The sequence below is a fragment of the Scardinius erythrophthalmus genome, assembly GCF_964197995.2.
Source record: "Scardinius erythrophthalmus genome assembly, chromosome: 1".
Classification (NCBI taxonomy): Eukaryota; Metazoa; Chordata; class Actinopteri; order Cypriniformes; family Leuciscidae; genus Scardinius; species Scardinius erythrophthalmus.
Genome location: NC_138221.1, coordinates 45,554,331 through 45,575,064, shown reverse-complemented (window position 1 = coordinate 45,575,064; position 20,734 = coordinate 45,554,331). Strand labels below are relative to the sequence as shown.

At 38.4% G+C, this 20,734-nt stretch overlaps 1 protein-coding gene across 7 annotated transcripts in view; it reads left to right on the top strand.

The window, feature by feature from the left end:
• kcnc3a (potassium voltage-gated channel, Shaw-related subfamily, member 3a) overlaps positions 1–20,331 on the top strand; it is a gene marked incomplete at its 5' end in the record, with an annotated part of 80,609 nt that extends 60,278 nt beyond the window's left edge. For 3 of the 7 annotated variants that reach the window (XM_081392515.1, XM_081392512.1, XM_081392514.1), the window contains one exon: positions 15,748–17,066. In XM_081392515.1, the coding sequence (XP_081248641.1) occupies positions 15,748–15,761 (14 nt within the window). In that variant the 3' untranslated portion in view covers positions 15,762–17,066. Of the gene's footprint in view, positions 1–9,739; positions 10,051–15,747; positions 17,067–18,893 lie in introns of those variants that run through there. The other 4 variants (XM_081392510.1, XM_081392513.1, XM_081392511.1 and 1 more) reach the window with 3 other exon arrangements.
• Between the last annotated feature and the right edge of the window lie 403 nt (positions 20,332–20,734).

The window sequence follows — 20,734 nt, the reverse complement described above, 5'->3', positions numbered from 1 at the left end:
ATGTCTACAGGCTGTAATACACTACACGACTTTTAAAATCTGAACATATTTTAAAACACTAGCCATCATTCACTTGCCAACTTTGTAAATGGTTACAGAGAAAAACTGGGCATCATACACTAAACGACTGAGGATAACACACTAACAAACTCATGCAGAATCACACGCTTCCTTGCTAGGAGAAGCATGACAGATGAAAACAACATGTTCTAAAACCAGCTCAAAATATCAAGCATGGTTGATGATTCTGTGCCCATCAAACACTACACAATTTTCTGTCAAATCTGTCAACTCCGATGGCCCAAAATCTATAGACTGACTCTGACTTTCAGTGTCGACTCATTTAGACTGCAAATCGAGGCAAACATCTGGGCAAAAGTTGTGTAGTGTATTCCAGTCTTAGTGCTGTATTTTCCAAGTTATTTTCCAAGTATTCTGAAGTCAGACTGCAGAGTAGCTTTATGTCAGGAACAAACTTGAATTCAAGTATTATTTCACTGAAAATCATGCATTGACAGCTGTTGTCTTTCTCTTTTATTATATGGAAAATAGTAGTTTCCACAATTTCCTCTTTGAGGACAAATAAATACATCTGGCTATCTAAGCATAGTCCTTAGAAAAAGTCATATGAGGGTGAGTAAATGATGAAAGAACGTTAATTTGTGGGTGAACTATCCCTTTATATTCCACTCCATCGGTCTCCTCCTAAATCACCACATCATGTGTTCTTCTGTCTTCTCCCCACTCGAACTTCTGCCTCTTTCTGTTTCTACCTTCTCCCCTCTCATTCCTTCCTGCCCACTGTTGCCAAGGAAACAGTGGAAGAGAGCATTCTGGGACTAGGCTAAACATGGTGAAATATAAAATGAAGGGGCTGAAAAATGTGGCCTTCTAAAACCTGGCAAATTGTTTAGAACCTTAACTTTCAGACTCCCACTTACTCCAAGGATACACTCCTCCCCCCCCATATTATCAATCATTTATTCAATCTAAAGTGCTCTCTTGATGTGGTTTTATATTTGGAGTACACTGAGAGCTTTGAGTTACATACCCTTGGGCCCTGCCATTGACAGACTCTGGTGGTGAGGCTAAATGTGTGAGAGAGAGCTGCAGTCTGGATGCATGCACACTGACTGAGGGCATTGTGGTCATCTTCCTCTCTGACCATTGTCTTAAAGCGTAGAAATAGTACTGCACTGCAGGACTGCAGTCACCCCCCCCCCCCCTCTCTCTCTCTCTCTCTCTCTCTCTCTCTCTCTCTCCCTCCCATTCCTCTCCCTCTGCAGACTGATTGATTTTCCCCTCTACTCTCATTTAACCTCTCTTCTGAATCTTTGCCGTAACCAGAGAACCTGAGGGTTCTCTCTCTAGGGCTCGATATCTTGATGAGATAGTCCAATTCATTATCAATTTCACCATATCATGTATCACTATGTGTATCAAAGGTGATCCATGTCCTTTCAAATAATTTTTAAAGTTGCTGCAAAACCTGAACCGCTTTCTCTCTCAGTCTGTCTTTATATAGTATATGCCAGTAATCAGTTTACATTAATATATTTACTGCAGTCTATACTGCAGAAATTAATCGTATTATATTATAAATTAGGTAATATGTCCACAGAATGGCAGTCCAGAATGATTCCCAACAACCAAATTGGCACAATTTTTAATTGCAACTGCTTTTTCATGCTATTTTGTAGTCAATCAGCAGTTCCCACGGGCGTTACAGCCAACTGTCAAAGTTCCAGGTTGCATCGGTGTGAGAATTTGACTGCAGTGCAGTAAAAATTGAGCGACAAAATATGGCAGAGAGGTTGCTGGCCTGGCCGATAATGCTTCCAGAGGGGTCAGTGCTCTCATTCTGTTCGGGTCACTGCCCCTCGAGGGACAGAGCAAGGGGGAGGGGCCTGAGTTTTCATTACAACACATCCCTCATAAAGACTATTCAAAATAGTTAATATTTCTTTCCATGTTAGGATAAATGAAAACATTTGACTGCCCGTCGCTTTAATTACTGGAAGTGTTCGTTTTTATAGTGAGCCAGACTGCTGGATTCAACCGTTGTCTCTGCAGCATTTCTTATTAATTGAATTGAATCATAACAAATTATTCATCAAGTAATGTATATAAAATGCAGATCCACTGCCTTTTACTTCAGTTTTACAGAAGCTTGAACACGATGGGTTCAAGAAAAGAATAAAAAAAAATGCAAAGTATGCAAAGTAGAGAATAAAAAACGTTTGTAAGATTTGTGTCAGTTCAGTTTCCATTTTATGGTGAATTGGGACTGGTTTATGTTCGTTAAGATGTTATCAAAGGTTAGGAAATGGATGCAGTACATTTTTTTTTTGTCTTTCAAATCAAACTGTTCAAATCGGATGTGTTGTTTATGGATGTGCGTGACTCTTCCACCATCACTGATGGTGTACTGCATTTATGACACTATCATACTTTATCTGGATGTGCTGTGAATATTATTTCAGCGTTTGATGTTTTGCAGTGTTCTCTGCTGTCTTGTTACTAGCTGCATATGTGTTTAAAAATTGTTTTTATTATTTATATTGATATCATTTCACATACTGTTCTGCAGTCTGCAGTGACATGTCAAACACTGTTACTGGGAACTTCTCTATGTGCTCTATGTTAATTGTTTATTATTGATCACGTTAAATGTTATAATTTTATAGTTCTGTCCATCCTTGTACTGCATAATGCAGTAAATGAATGTAAACTATTCCCACTCTCACTGCAGTCATTACATACATTACATATTCCTCTTTTAAATAATATTTTGTAATGATCAGTGTTTGTGTCTTTGTTGTGTAATGATTGTGTACTGTCATTTCGTGTTGTGCTGTGTACTGTTGTGTCATGTTGAGCTGTGTCTACATGTTATTCGGTGTCTAAAATCATACATGCAGATGTCATGTGTGACATGTATGTATGTGACTATCAGTGTTTGTGTTTAAAGGAAGAACAAAAATATCCACTGGTGGATATTGCAAATATTAACCTGGATAGAATCACACAGATGAAATATAATATACTGTGTATGAACTCAAAACACAGTGCTGAAACTTAGCAGCATTATAGACTATAATGGTGCATTCACGTCATAACCATAAATATGAATTTCCTACTAGTAAAAAACAATTAGAAAGCTCCAACTGTCCTCACTTGACCATTGTGATGTAATATAGTTAAAAAGATGCACTTGCTTCAATGTGCTCGTTACTGCAAAGGACCAGACTCTGACCAAAGTGTTCAACACAGTATATTAAACTTTATTTTATTGCTGTACTATATCTAAACAATCCTGCGGTTAATATTTGTGCTGCATACTAACACTCACCTTCCATCCCACCCCCAGGCCACTTGTACAGTCCTCGTAGTGTCACTAAAGTTTGACATGAGGTACGTGCACACAGCAGAGAGGGACTTTCTTCCATGTCAGATCAAGGGCTTGCCCATACGAATGCAGTAGTATCATCTCTATGGGCTTTTTAGCATGATTGTTAGCCACCATAAACTATGCTAAGCTGAGAAGCTATCATGTTAAGACTCTGCGTTTCATGCTCTTTGACAATTTTGGCGAAGCCTTGCTTACTGCACTTACAGTCAACAGTCAAATTGAATTATTAAGCCAGATCTCTTTCACAAATACTAAAGAATTGCAGAGGCACAGAGTCTGTCGAGCTTAAGTTTGAATTACATAAGTCCACAACACTGTTGTAATTCTTCATACGTAACCTCTCACCAAAGCCCTTCTGTGTTGCATGCGTAAGGCTGGTGAGTGTGAGTTGTGTTACTGTGCGTGTGATGGCAATAATGAGATGAATCAACAGGTTAATGATTATGCTGGAATCATTGTACTGTAAGTAAATTCAGAAAATTACAAAACATAGGTATTATTATTAGACTTTTACACTTCCATGACCATAACAGTTCAATTCATAAATATATCTTAATTATTATTTTTTCTTATAATAGTGGTTGATGTAAGTTTTTTTCCTTCCCCTGCCCTCTTCTTATCTGTTTCAATACTCTTATCTGTTTTTTTGTTTTGCTTTTTTGTTTTTTTGCTATGTATTTGCTTGTTTAGTTTAGTTTAGTTTAGTTTAGTTTAGTTTAGTTTAGTTTAGTTTAGTTTAGTTTAGTTTAGTTTAGTTTAGTTTAGTTTAGTTTAGTTTAGTTTAGTTTAGTTTAGTTGAGTTTAGTTTTGCTTTGCTTGCATTCTGGGTATCTAGATCTGTTGTTCTAGATATCTTTGAACTGGAATCCAAAAGCGCAGTTGTGTCCAAACACAATTATTTTAATATAGGCATTGTCCTAAAGCATCTGTGTTAAGAATGGACAACTAATATTTTATTAACACTAATATTAATACAATTGATTTGAATCGTCACATTTACATTGCAGTTGTTCAGAGAAAGAGAGGGAAAAACATTGCAAAGTATATTACTGTTGGACACGTACTGCCTAGCCATATTGATCCTAATCAATCCCATTCAGAGAAAGCAAATGCTAATAGAGAGGTAAAGACAAGTCCAGCAATAGGAATAAAATGTGTGTTTTCATCTGTACAGTGTTTGCATCACATATGCAAGTACAGAACATTACATTCACGCACACACATGATTTATTTTTCTCTATGTAAATGAACACTTTTGACTCTGTTGCATAAAAGAACCAAATAGTTAAATATGTATAATCCCTCAAGTCATCTGTGGCAAACAGTCCCTTACTGGCTTGCACCAGTGGTCTGGTGTGAGGAACATGATGACCCAGATCTGTCTACCATTGCCTTCCTTTGCAGCTCCTATAGGCAATGCTTTGGTGTAGATTTTGAATGACAAGTGGCTGTGCAGCACCCAGAGTGTCCCAGCAGCCCTCTGAGTCAGACTCACACACACACACACACACACACACACACACACACACTTCCTTACAGAACTACATCACACAAGGGACTGGAGATAGGATTGCCGACTATACGACAGTAGGACCTTCTTAACACCCCGTGTTTTTCCTTCCTTGTGAGCTTTTGTCTCTTGTTTTGTTCTGTTAAAGGGTTAGTTCACCCAAAAATGAAAATTCTGTCAGTAATCACTTACCCTCATGTTGTTCCAACCCCGTAAGACTTTGGTTCATCTTCGGAACACAAATTAAGATCTTTTTGATGAAATCTGAGAGCTGTCTCACTCCTTCATAGGCTGCTAGTAGGGTGACCACCTGCTAATAAGCCCAAGGGGGGACAAGGGGTATGTTTTTGAGGGACAATGTGGGACACTGTCTGGTGCGGCGGTGCCCCACTGGCAGACTCACTGATAGTGGTTTACCCATTTCTAGCACATACCACCTTGCATAGTATTAATAATGCCCTATTCTCCTAAACGTGTAACTTTTGATGTATGCTCATGAATAGGCCAACCAATGTATTTTTTTCTAAATAAAGACTCATAATATTTTGAACATTCAATGAATTGACAGATGTACTTCCACTTAAGATTTACTATTTAATTTTATTTATTTTTCATTACAATTTATTTACTTTAAATAAATTAATAAATTTTAATATAAATTTATAGGATTAACGGAATTGTAGTTGCTCAACACCACAGGAACAGTTAAAAAAAAAGTATTTAAAAAAAATTGAACGATTGACCTCGTATTCCCCTCCCTCCATGTCCGATTGAGAAGGACGTTTTGCAAAGGTCACAAAAAGCCCTCTCGGTATCCCCCTCAACACCTTTTTAAGCCACAAATATTAATTTCCCCATTCTTGTTTCTTGTACTTACACCTTCTCTTTTTAATTGATGATGGCGTTGGCTCTCAGACAGTCTCTTTCTCGAATTTTTCGAATTGGAAAGCGCGCATCTAAAAGTTCCTTCCTTCCCAGTGTGTCTGGTATGCGCTGTCATGACAACAACGAAAAAGTTGACAACAACCTAGTCAGCAGTTCAACTGAGGGGTGGGTGTGGCAACAATAGCGTGCTGAAATGTCAAGTAATGTTCGTTTGTCTGCTTGGGGCTCGAGTATATAGAGCGACCAACTTTTTTTTGAGCAAGCATAGATTATGATTATGATTATGCATTTATGCGTGACACGGTCTCAATTTGCGTGACGCGTGAATTGGGCTTCAAACGCTGTGCGCGCACGCGCTACGCGGGACGGGTGGTCACCCTAGCTGCTAGGTAATCGATATCTGCCATCCCAGAAAAGCGACAAGAATACTTAATACTTAATACTACTAATACCCAACAATAACGACTTTATTCAACTATTAATTTTCTTCTGTGTGGGCCTCTGAGTGAGTTCACGTAGTGTAACAGCGCAGCGCTTCTGTGTTGTACGTCAGAACGTAGGCTCACTATTGGCCGACGCTGGTCATGTGTGTGATGCGTATGATGCTGGCCAATAGTGAGCCTACATTCTGACGTACAACCCAGAAGCGCTGCGCTGTTACACTATGTGAACTCACTCAGAGGCCCACACAGAAGAAAATTAATAGTTGAATAAAGTCGTTATTGTTGGGGGTTTTGTGCACAAAAAGTATTCTTGTCGCTTGATGAACTTAAGGTTGAGCCACTGTATTCCTTTTGACTATTTTAACGATGTCTTTACTAACTTTTCTGGGCTGGCAGATATCAATACCTAGCAGCCTATGAAGGAATGAGACAGCTCTCAGATTTCATCAAAAAATATGTTAATTTGTGTTCCATAGAAGAACGAAAGTCTTACGGGTTGGAACAACATGAGGGAGAGTAATTACTGACAGAATTTTCATTTTTGGGCGAACTAACCCTTTAAGACTTCTAACTCACTGTGTTTGTGTCCGTGTGGGAAGTTCTCCTGTGTCAGGAGGGGGTTGTCTACTATGTAATGGGCCAGCTCTTCCTTCCATATCAATTTGTGATGGCTTTTGCGAAAAAACAACAATATGTGAGTCCAGATCTCCCCCTTACACAATCAAACAGACAGTTTTGAAAAAAGTTTTTAGTTTGCCCCAAAATGAGAAATTCTGTCATCATTTACTCATCCTCATGCTGTTCTAGACCTCAATAATAATAATAATAGTATGTTTTATTTATAATGCGCTTTTCTCATACCCAAAGCGCTACAAACAATAAAAACAAGTAAAAATACAAAAATGACAATAACAATACAAAGCATAGAAACAAACAAGAAATAAGTTAACACTTTTTTGATAAACTAATCAGATTAATGATTTTCTGTCTTCTGTGGAACGTAAAAGAAGATTTAGGGTGTGTTCACACTTGGCATGTTTGGTTCGATTAAAACGAACCCTGGTGCGATTGCTCTGTTAGTGCGGTTCATTTGAATAAGTGTGAACGCTACCATCTGAACCCTGGTGCGCACCAAACAAGCGGTTCGAACTACTACCATTTGGTACTGGACCAAATGAACCAAGCAAACCGAACTACAAGTGTGAACGCACCCTTAGTTTTAAAGTTATATTTTTTGCCCATACAATGAAAGTCAATGGGGTCCAAAAAACCTGGATTTGAGTCCAAAAAAGAGCTGATTTTCAAAATATTTTATTTTGTTTTACATTGAAGACTGAAATTAATGCATGTTTGGAACGACAAACATGGCGTTTAAAAGAGCCGATTCAAGTGATCCTGATGCATCATCCACTAGCTAGTACTCGGTTTTGACCTGCAAGATTGTGTGGTCACACTTTAGATTAGGGTCCAATTCTCAATATTAACTAACTATTAACAGCACCTTTTGCTGCAATAAACTCCTAATTACTGCATATCAATAGTCAGTAAGGTAGTTGTTAAGTTTAGGTATTTGAAGGATTAAGGGATGTAGAATATGGTCATGCAGAACAAGTCATTAGTTTGGGCTTTATAAATACTAATAAACAGCCAATATTCTAGTAATATACATGTTAATAAGCAAGTTAATAGCAAGCATTGTACCCTAAACTAAAGTGTTACCGATTGTGTCATAAAAATGACATTTAACACATATTTTTGCAGGCATGTTTGCACTGTCATTATCTCTTAAGTGAAATGAAGGTACAATCTGTAATTTTTTCAGAATTTACGAATCATATACATTATATCAGCTAATAAATTAGTTTTTGCATTACCTGTATGTTTGATCACACTATTTTATGTCATCATAATGAATTAGCTGCAAGGAACATGAAATGTAATGCTATATTAGCCTGTTCCTAATATGTGACTATTTGTCAAATGATTTGGTGGGTTAATGCTGCGCAGAAAACGAAACGCCACGCCGATATTGATCCATTTTGTATTTCTCCGTTTGTCCCAAAGCTTGCTTGCCTCAGTTGATCTACGTTTATGTTTTTTTTGTGGGATTTTCTGTACTTGCCGATCAATAATCGTGAACCATGATGACTGAACGACACAATTCAGCGGCGTGCAAGATATTGTATCATAGACATGAATACATAGATATATCCCTCAATAGCGGCTACATATAGCGGCCCATTGAAACGGCCGCTAATGAGGCTTCTATGTATTATGTCTATGGTTTCTACAAGCGGAAACTGAGGATAGCGCGGACATTACGTCATTGATAGGCGACAATGTCAAGGGACGAGCCATTATTTAAAACTGGAATTTCTCTGGATTTAAAAATCCTTGGGAACTTTTGGGATAATGTAAGTACACAACTGCATGAATTATATCACACTGTGCAAGTGGTTTCTGAATATTTTATTACAAAAGTCTTACATATTGTACCTTTACGAACGAAAACAATGCAGACAACACGCAAATAAACATAAAGCATTTTTAGTGAACTCCTCCTGAAATCTGTCAATTGAGTCAGTTATTATAGCCTACAAAGATCACTGAGACCTAAAAAGGGAATATGTAACCAAATTACAACAACACTGGACTTAAGAAAAGAAGGAAATCCAAACCCTTTAAGAAAGTTTGGCCTGACTGAAAAAAATGTCCAAAGCCAGAAATGGATGTGGAAGGAAAGCTTTCAGGCACTTTCGGGTCACGTGAAGCTGTTTTAAGTCACTATTAATCCACAGAAATACACTTATGCGTAGAGGGAAGACGAATCTGCTGCTATTAATGGAGAGACATTTAGTCTGAAAGGCACAAGCTTCACCTGGCCCACAGTGCTGAGTGAGGCTGCTTTGACTAGACGGAGCTCCTCTGCTACTCTCTGTTGGACTCCAGTGCTAGTATCAGAACGCAGAGTGTTCCGTCTGAGACTGGGTCAAACACCTGGATGCTACACTCATGACCTCACTATTGGTCTGAGTCAGCCATCAGGTGCTTCATCCACCTGCTCTTTTACACATCTGCTCTTATCTCTCCCTGAAAATTGTATGTGGCTGCGACTAAAGGGAGTTTTTTTATTACTGCTGTGCCATAACAACAACAACAAAAAAGAATTTGACTTGATGACATTTCATAACTCTCATTTTCCTGTTTTGTCCTTGTCTCTGTCTCTGTCTGTCCCTGTCTGTCTTTCTGTCTGTCTGCTTCTGTCATTTACATCCATCTCATTTTGCCATTCTTTGCCTTCCATTTTTTTTTTCTCCTTCTCTTCCTTTCCCCTGATTTCTGAACTTTAAAAAAATAAAAAAATTGTCATTCACCATGAATGAATCCAACTATTTTTTGCTTCCATAATAATTCCATTCATTCATCTTTCTCTGATTTATGTAATCTATCCATTGGCCATTCATCCCCTCTGGATTTTCGCTTTTGTAGCTGCTGGCTACGAGAAGTCCCGCAGCCTGAATAATATTTCGGGGATGACAGGGGCCCCCCTGCGCCTGACCCCCATCACCCCCATCAACAACTCACCCTACGAGCCCTACGAACCCTACGAGTCCCCTGGCCCTCTGCGGCGCTGCCGATCCCCCATACCCTCCATTCTGTAGCACATCTTAGGGAAAGGCAACGAAATAAACAGAAAAAAGACCCTCACGCACGTCATACCGCAATAGTATTAATAATCATGATAACGACGCTAAGTACTCACACCTCCGCTCCTCCATTGACTGGACAGGGTGGGGGTACACACCACTCTTTTTAATATGTCGTGCCTCAAAGGGAATGGGATACATTTATTTAGGGATTTAGAGCTTTAAGTACTAAAACGACTTCATCACATATACTTCAGGCAATATTTCAGACAGGCAACTAAAAACAATTATATGCTGTAACGTTCAGCGGATTATGCCTTATTATTGAAGATAAAAAAACAAAAAAGAAGCACTGAATATTATTAGGATAAAACTCCTCACTGGTCCATAGGCAGCGACGAGTACCCTGTAGGAAATCTTTCCCTGTAGCTGAATGACTGTAGTTGGCTTTCCCACACGTTCCTGCCTGATTGCTGGTTGTAAAAAACAAAAAAAAAGAGACTGTGATCCAGCAGGCTTATTCATTGAGTGCGAGTCGCTGAGATCAGCTTTGATACACCATTATAGGCCTTGAAAAATTCACTTCATATCAAAGCTTGGAATGATAAAGGTCATAGGTCACAGACAACATGCAAGTAGTTCAAGTGCATGCAAGAAAAGATGTCCATTAGGCAAGTAGAATATATCTAAACTCCCGATTCCCTTTAACTGCTATGAAGATTTGAAAATGAAGGCACTGTATGCTGGACTGATTTGAACTTACAAGTAAGCCCTGCAGTAGAGAATTATTGGATTGGATCATTTTGGCTGATTTGATTGTGATGAAGGAGTTTTTGGTGATTCAGGCCATGAGTATTATGATTATAACACAAGAACACTTAGGCCTCAAGTATTCATACAGAGTATTTCCTACAGCAACATTTGTTGTCACTCAGTATTTGAAAATATAATTCACACCGTTATTATTATTATGCTCTTTATTAAGGACAAAAAAAAATGCTTAAACCATTCTTGTGCAATATCAACTATTATGATGACCTCTGACCCTGAGGAGCTGACGATGAACGCTTCAAACTTTACTATGTACAACCATTAACTTTAACAGAGAGACCGAGAACTGATCATTACCAAAAAAAAAAAAAAAAAAAAGAGGCTATTTTTGTACTAAGCATTTGGACATTGCGATTGGGATTGGGGTTTGGAGTTGCGCGGGCGGTTTTGAGTTGACATTTTGGGAGGGCAGGATATCCGTGCTGTTGCATGGAGATCTACAATTAATGTGTTGGTTTTTGTATTTTGACTCTCTACATATTCAACACCAAGTACCACGAAACGAAAAGAGCAGTGGTCTGGACACATGGCAAAAAAATAAATAAGAAGTAGCCATCCTATTAAGGGCCTGCAACCTTCTGCACTTCTTCGGGACCCTGTCCAACTTGTATACTAGTGCATGAAGGAACTTCCTTTAAAATATATCCTTTCCTATGGTACTTCCTCATAAATATGAAGACATATCAAGCTGAACTGCACTCCTCACTGCATATTCACAAATCCTGGGGCTGTGGTGAACCTTAAAGTTTCCCTACTAAGGACAAGAATTAGCTGGACCTTTTCATCCTCATCATCACCATCATTAGCATCACCCTCCCTCATTATAAATCATTTTCTGATTACTGTTATTCCTATTATTTGAATGCAGTATTTGAATCAGTTCAGTTTGTTTTCTCTATGGTCCTCTTCTTTTCTTTCTCTGTTTATATATATTTTTTGCCTGCTCTGTCTCTTGGATGCTGACCTTCGTTCCAATATAAAGGAGGGAACATTGAATGGATGCTGGATTGACAGCGGTCAGTAAGAGAAGAAAAAGAAAATATGACAAAATGAACTCTGTAATGCAGATACATGAGCCATATGTTTCACTGTGTGGGGGATTTGTGTCGATCTGCTGCATCTTTGAGTGCACAGATGCAAAACACACCTCTGGTGAAGATATCTCTGCAATGGCAGCTCTCAAAGCTTCTACTTGTCTTTCTCTCCATGTGAAACAACAGAAAACCTGGGGTATAAGTGATACATTTTTTTCAGAACGCAAAGTAGCATTATTTATTTATTTTAGATTATTTTATAGTCCTGCAACATAACCATATCTAATTTTTTATTTTGTATTTTTTTACAGTTCATGTACCCCTTCTTTTGAATTAATCAATATAGTTTTCTTTTGTTTTCATGTGTTTTTGCTACTGCCACATTACCTGTTACATTCCTCTTTCCCTCCTCTCTTCTTTCTTGGTTAAAGACGTTCACTGCTATAGTGAAGAAAATCACGGAGGTTGTTGATTACATGGAGCATCTGCATGGCAGCAGCAAACTAATGTGTGGCTCTGTGCTTGAATGAGTAAAACACCAATCATTAGTCGTCTGCATGTGTGCGCTGCCCTGCTTTATGTACATGCTTCATATACATTGAAGGTCTCAGGACAGTGAGCGAGGGACCATCTGCTGGATGGATGTGACACCACATGTGTGCTTGTGTAACTGGAGTGTTCAGTTAGACTTTTAAGTGTAGATGTTAAGTGTTTTCTTTATTATTGAACCAACAGGTCATCCAGCCGTACAAAGGCAAAATGCAGTAACTAACTACACCACACTATTTTCATAGTGGAGCCAAACCCATCCATCACAAGAGATCTGATTTTGCTTATAACTCAATTTTGAAAATATGCATTAACTGCGTTTTGTCTTTGCACAGCAAAGACAATTCTTTTAAAAGGTGTCTATTAAAAATGTATGTTACAAGGTGCCTTGTAAAACAAGCAAGTGCAAGTGTGCATTATGTGTTACCTTAAATTCAGACGAATGACCTGGTATATTTAGAAGGAGAGAAAGAGGGAGACTAAAATCCCTGTGTGATTCAGGTCCAGCCAAAACACTGTTTTATTTCTCATCTCTTATGTCTCTTCCATGTCCCTCCTCTCTTCATCTCTCTTTTTTTATTTATTTTTTAATTTTTTGCCTTTGTGTTTTTATGCTCTTTATGAGGTTGTATAGTTCAGGTCTTAATGAAATGTACAGTTTTGAAGTTTGACTTTGTAATTTCCACATGCATGGATTTCTATTGCGAGCAATAAGGAAATTATAAGTCTATATATCTGTTTTGATAAGAAAATGTATTTTAACAACGAGGTTTATGTATATGTTTGTTTGTACATATGGATGTGTATATTCATATTCATATGCACATGTATATTAATGATTTGCATGAAACAAATGTACAAACTATTTTTTTTTTTTACATTGCTGTTTTGTTACCAATCTGTCATTTTTGACTTGATTGCTGTGGGTGGGGGGTGGGGGGGCTTAGTTTTGCATGCCAAGATGCTATTGGGTGGCAGAGACCATTACAACTGTTGTATTGACTATGGGGTTTTGAATGTGCTTTAACTATGTACGTTTGATTTAATTTCATTTTCTCTGTTAGACATCAAAAGCATTGCAAATGGTCATTTTATGATTTATTGTTTTTCATCTTTTCACAGAGAACTATTCTGAAAGCCCAGTGCTTATCAGATATATGCAAAAAGAAGCAGTAACTGTGAACTAAGACTAGAACAGAAAATCCACTTCTTCCTTTATAAAAACATTCCCATACGAACACCTGAGCCCCTGAACCAGTATCAGCTCCTGTGCAACTCCATTTTAGTTTGTATTCTCATCTCATGACATCATCAATCTTGTTTAATCATCTTAGTTTTGCATTATTAATGAGGGAATTGGTTGTTCTGTTTCCCCTTGCTGTTGTGTTAACCTCAGCTCTAGCCCCCTCTGCTGGTTTTTCGAGGGATGAACTGACGTACGTAGCATTCGGTGTTGTAGATCATTAGCACTCTTTGGTCACTTTAGAGGCTAAGAATACAGATTTTTAGCCCTTAATGTTTACCTGTTATATATAAGAGTCAAGAAAAGATACATTAGACATTTTTAACAGACTCTGACCTGAAGGATTTCCTGTTCTCCCTTGTTTGTTGACAACTAAAATCACTAGACAATAACACTGATCAGAGCAGAGAAGATGCTAATAAGTCACAACAGCAATGCATGTTTCCACATATACAAGACAGCTAGCACTTAGCATCCTAGTGCATTTTGTGGTTTTGCTGTGTGTTGTCTATCTGTGTCAGGGTGGACAGAGTGGATGGAACAGCTCCACTTACATCCCTTTATCTCAATCCTGAAGTTATGATGTGGAAGAGACAGGCCTGCTACAAGTTAGCTTAGTTAGCAAATACCCTGGTAAGCAGAGGCTGCATGCAATCACGGAGGGCAATGTAAATAATTCTCTTGTACAGAGACTGCATGTGGAGTTAACAGCACAGAAACTATTGTTTGATTCAAATGTGGCATTTGAAACGGGGAGAGCAGGTCGAGTTCAAATGATTTAGCAACATTACCCAGTATCCTCTCTGTCTCTGTCAGACTTACGCTCCCCTGTCACTACTCAGGTAAATCTCTTTTTGTTTGTCTATACCAGTGCTTCCAAAATGATGTCATTCAAAACAAAGAGAGAGATGATAAGTTATGAACACCACGTGTACACATGCATCTGTGTAAATATGAAATTTTTGACCCCAACACTCATTGCAAGTCTTCCTTTTCCACAGTGTCCTTCTCTTCCTTTATTTTGTCATTTCATCGTTCACTTTCATTTATTCCAAACTACAAACTCTTACTGCTTCCAAATAACAACCAAAAAAGCCCAGATGACATTATGAGAAACTGAGGAAAAATAATCAGTGATTTGTTTAAAAAAATAATTTAAAAAAGAACTTTTCAAACACGATCTGCCATAAGTGGATTACAAAAAAAAAAAAAAAACTATGTGCAATCAGGACGCAACCAAAATCAGGATATGAAAGCATGAGGGTCAGAAGGACAGATTGTGTGTTTGGGGAACAGAGTATTGGGATGGATTGTCAACAAATGAAGAAAGGCATCGTGAAATGGAGGACAGTTTGAGGAAGAAAGAAAAAAGGCAAAGAGAGGAGGAAGGGAGCTGAACGCTTCTCAGTGTAAGAATGTACATATGGTGTTCTGTGTGTCACACTGTGTTCTCATGTGCCTGACTGTGTGCTTAGTGTTTTGTTTTTATTGTGTGACACTTTGTTTTCCCGCTCTTCTAATGTTTGGCGCTGTGCTCAAACGGTGCACTCGCTCTCTATTCCCTATGCCAGTTTCACTTTTTGGTAATATCAAAATAAAGGGCACTTCATGGGGAATAGGGAGTCGTTTTGGGACGCACCCTTTGTGTGAAGGAGTTCACTGATCTACAATGAGCTTTTGCTTTGTTCTGGTCCATCCTAGAGGGCTGACAAAATCGATGATTGTTAATTGATCCTGTTGATTTGATTCACCTAGATTAAAACCACGCTTTTGTGGCCCTCAACGACTGGAAATTTTATTCAGCTTTGTGTGTGTTTGTTTTTGTGAGTGTGATTCCAAGAGTCTTGCATTTGTGTATTTTGTTTTTGAGCGCATGTTACATGGGCTTTGCTATGAGTACACTTGGATTTTTTGTTTATTTAAATTGTTTTAAATTGGTATTTAGGAGACTTTATGAAAATATGTTCTATGGACATCACTCCAAAACAAAGAAAAATAAAAATTATGTGTTTGGCTTCTTTAGCTTTGGCTCTCACAGTTGCACAGTCTGAAACGACTATCATCTGCGATAGCCTCTAGCGATCTGTAGCTTTTAGTGCGTTTTTATTGAGCCGATGCAACGTGTGATGTGATACTGATATTCCTGTCCTCCGTTTTCCTATTCCCCTCTTTTTCTGTCTTTCTTTCCTACAGTGCTGAGCTTCTGAACTGCCCCTTTTCCGAGCTCCCCAACTGCAAAACCTGTCCAGAGGCAACCCCCAGGGTCACTGCAGGAAATAGAGACGGCGAAAGAGAGAAAACGAGAGATGAAAGGAGTTCAAGCTAATCCCACTTGAAGAAAACATTGTAACGCTCATCTCTCCATTACTAGTTTTAACGCCCAACGTAGGTGCAATAAACATAAGATATCACGGCCTGGGAGGATGTTAAACACATTTTCTTCCTACAAGGATCTCCAGCCTTGGGAAAAGGGTGGGATTCAGCATACAAACTGTAGTATGTCCTGGCAAGACCCTTCCTGGTTGAAATGGATGCAATTTTAAAGTAACGAGAACTATTTTTATGGGGCGTTCCACCAAGACAAATGCACCTGAAAGTGGACAACAAAACCCTCAATCCAGTCTCAGATACAAATAATGTGTGGAAAAATACCCATCATGCTCTTCAACGCTATGCAATTCAACCACACATTCACAGGCGAGTTCATCAAGCACTTCGATCGAACAGTTTATCAGCCAAACTTTTTCCACTCCTTTAACTTTTGGAGATCTTGCACGTGCTTTAAATGAAAATAGACAGCAGTGTCATCGGCCTGCCATATTCCTACATCGTACGAACAGTTTCCCCATTCATCTAATTGGAAAATTTTGTTCAGAGTGTCCTTCTCAGGGCCCACGGAAAGGTGACTTTGTCCACTATGAAGAAAAGAGCGTCAGCCTCTCTCTTTTCTCTCTCTCTTAGTTCAGCTCTCTGCATCTCAGCATTTCTGTTCCACTGTAGATGAACTGCATGGCATGAATGAGAAAAACAAAACAAAAAAAAAACAAATCAAAAAACAAAACAGAGAGAAAGATGGTAGAGATCGTGCTGAGAGGAGCAAGAGGAAACCGAAGACAGGGCCGCTCTGTTTGCACAGTACAATATGGGTGACTCTGGACAAGTGGATGGGGTCACGGATGATAAATGCAGGTCCTTAACCTTCAAGTGGGGAACACAAAATACAACATAAGTGCATGACACCTGATGAAGGACAGAGGGGGTTTTAAGTGGACTGGATGAACTATGACAAAAGCTGAAAAAAAGAGAAAATTAAAAATGCATTTTTCTCACTTTGTTTACCAGCATGACTAAACTGCATGACTTCTGCAAGCCCTGAACCCCAAATTAGAGGGCTTGGAATCACTAAACACCGAAATCAAATGGAAACAATAAAAGTTTATGCTAAATGCTACTAAATTTAGAGGAAAAAAAAGAATATATTTAAAAAAGAGAGGCTCTATATTTTGTTTTTGAATAAAAAAGAATAATGTAAAAATATATAGGATTGCAAGATTCACACAGTTTTGTTGGATAAAAGAAAAACAAACCCCACTGAGTCTAGCTGAATGATGAGACAAACTCCTTCAACTACTACTGCTCCCTCCATGGCTTCAAGTGACATTTCTTTCCTTCTCTTTCTCCACGTTTCACCCTTTACTTGAACTCTCCTGGCTCTTTGCTCTGCCCTTCACGATCTCCCTCAGTCATGGCAGCCTCCAGCAGTGGCACGAAAGCTCCTCTGGAGACCTTCGACACCTACAGGGCTCTTTTCTTTTGACGGTTATGGGTCTAAAGAGCAAGGTGGAAGGGGATTTTAAGGCTGTGGGTGAAGTTTTCTTTTTATGTCGAGTCCTGATGGAAAGTTTTGAGTTGTTTTGCCATGTTTGTTCTTTTTATTTCATCCACATGCTGTGGGTAAAATCAAAGCTTTATCCATCAAAAGTGAGCCACTCAATATCAATCTAGCGAACATTAGCATTATGTGCTGTGTCTTGAGACCTTACATCGCAAAGCACTATTGTCCAATCATGAAGCCATAATGTGAGAGTAGCGCCACTGTCTGAGCTCAAAGGTGCTCAGCAGGAGAACATGCTGAACATGGCTTTGGAGTTCTTAAGTTGTCTTGGTTTTGTTTAAGATGTTGACATTTTGATTAGCATTTCATTCTATCATTTATTCTCTGAATTATTTTGGGTGGTACAGAGCTTTGCAAGGTTTTGCAAGATTTTTTGCACTCATTTATTTGATTTTTTTCTGGATTTTAATACAAAAGTTTCAAAAAAGTATCACATATGCCGATCACCCACTAAAACCAGCCATGCCACACCAAAATGGACTTTCTTATTAACTTAGCGGCATATTTCTGATATTAGCATTAGTATTAACATTATCCTGCGTGAGAGGAGGCCATGATTCCACCAATATCTCTTTTACATCATAGGTTACACATGTAAGCAACTGTTTGACTGTTTGTTCAGACCTTTTATTGTCTTCTTTGTTTCAGCAACAAGACCTGAACCACCTTTTTTCAAAAGTGGAAGTTCTTGTTGAAGTCTGGTTAGGTGTTAGAGTATGTTTTCATTGTTTTATGTCACTTTAAGCGTCATTTGTTTTCTTAAAACCCCATGATTGTGTTCTTTCAGCATTCATCGTTCAGAATCTGATGTAAGCTTAGTTTAGTAACTACCTATGCAACACCTAAGCAAGACCTTAGCAGCTCACACACACACAAACACACACACATATGCCATGTGCTCAGGCCAGCTGGCTGGTGTCTGTTTACCGGTGCTGTGTGTCCAGGGAGGGAAAACGACACAGATGCAGCTCCATCACCACAAGAGCCAGCGTTATCTGCTGACCGTGTAGAGTGTTACTTCAAACGTTAGCAGCTGGCCCAAGTAGCTTGAAGGTGCGACAGACGTGTGCAGCTGTAGTAGCCATGGCGCTTTCTTTAGTGGTGCGCTGAATTCCCTTTCCTTCTCGGTTAATATGTAAGGTCTGTTTTACGTCTTCTGCAACGTCTTTCCTGCATGCTTCAGGGTACAGGAAGACACTCGTGCACTTTTCGAGTTCGCATATACATTTATATGTAATCATATACTCATCTCAGAGGGTATGTAGGATATATAAGTAACCAGAACTTATTTTATATATGGTACTCAGTTCTAAATTGCATCTCACAAGCATTTGCTGACTGGTTAAGATAATGTGTACCTCTCTGGTCGTTCATAAAGTCAAATTGGATGGTGTTTTGGAGCAATAATGATGGAGGTCCACCTTTTTCTCATTGTCGTCATTAGGAATTGGGGGGACATGTTCATCTCATCCCGAAAAGGAAACCCAGTGTGCCTGAAACTGTTCCCTGAATGTGTATGTAAACAGCCACATCAACTGAAGACGCTCTCTCTGCAAAAGCTTCCCATGAGGGTTTGTCTTAGCGTGAATGAGATCACAACCCCTCCAGATGGCTGACAGGTCACATACCTTTACTTGAAACCCAAATACAAAACATATCAGAGAGGAGCAGAACAAAGCCAGAATCAGTCTCCACGCTTTCTCAACTTCCTGTTTGCATCCCCTCCCACTCTCTCATCTGTTCCCTCTCCTTCTCAATTTTTGAGGAAGAAGCTTTTTTGCATCCCTTGTTCTTGTGTTTTTCTATCATATTGTTTGAAGTTGAATTATAATGCATGCATGGAATACAATGAGGACATAACTTGTGAATAATTTGTGAATGGCCAGAATGAGGTAACCATCTCTTTCACCTGGGCTCTCTACTCTGCGACTGCTCTCTCAGAGACACTTAGAGAGGAAGAAAGAACATATTGTTTCTAGGTTTCCTCACCCTTCCCTTTTTCGTCAAAATGTAGCCGTAGCAAATGTAAGTTCTGGCTATATGCTAGCCATTTCGAAAGACTATATTAATATGTTTATATATCGTTTTCAAGATGATATTTGTAAATGTGATGTCTGTGTATCTGTAGTAAATATTCATAAGAGCTTCCACAGACTCAGAGCGGAACAGATGCAGCAGTTGTGAGGGCAGGTATCAACAAAACACCCTGCAGGAACTCAGTTTTCACTGCATGTGTCTGTATATTTGTTATGGTTTGGCCCAATATGCACTACCTGTTTTTGTATTTTGTCATTTTATACTTTAATTACTTTATGTAGCTTGTTTAAAGGGGGGGAATTCATTGCACTATCACAGCTAATGGAGCTGCTGTGTCTACTGCTGAGCGCAACCCTAACCATACACCCCCCCCCCCCTCCCCTCCCCAAACTCCCCTGGTTAAGAAACAGGGATAGAGAGGCAGAGAGTTAGAAAGAGAGGCCAGTGAGAAAGAGAAGGTCCCTAAAAGAAATGGATGAGTTCTATGCTATTAAGATTGATGCTGGATACAATTTTATTGTCATACAAAAAAGGGAAAAAAAATATCAAGAACTGTATAAAATATATTTCAATGGAATGTTTATTATTTACCTTTTATATTTTTGAAATGTATAAAGAAAAAAAATTAATAAACTGTAATAATTTAACAGAGTTTGTGAAAACTGAGACTTAAAAATCGTTATATTACTAAAAGTATGAAAGTTTGAACGTGAATGCTAACCTACCTGATCAAATCTTCTCCATTAGATAGGGAAAAAAAACTATTAGAAAAAAGAAATCCAATTTAAAAAGAAAAAGTTATCAAAAAGTCAATAAAAATGTTAAAAGCTCATGCCAAAATTTTCAACATGTGTCCTGTGTGATTCTTCTAATGTTGTGATTTCTTCATGTTACTCTGGGATCCAAGAACACATTTACAGAATAATTAGTGTGTTTACCTATTTTTATTTCTGTTTTGTTTATTTCATTATTTTTAGAATAAGTTAATTTCCTTCACATGCTTATAAGCAAAAATAGATTTTTTAATAATAATTCTCTACATGTATCATCATGGCTTTGAGGCAAGGGCATTGGGCTTTCTTAATCTACATTATTGAGAAAGTTGAAACAAATTAAATTTCAAACATAACAATATCATTTTTGTACACCATATTTATAGTACATAGTTATTTTGTTTAATTACAAAGTAATTAATTTCTAAAGCATTATCTACACACTGATCCACAACCAAACCATTTTTCAATTAGG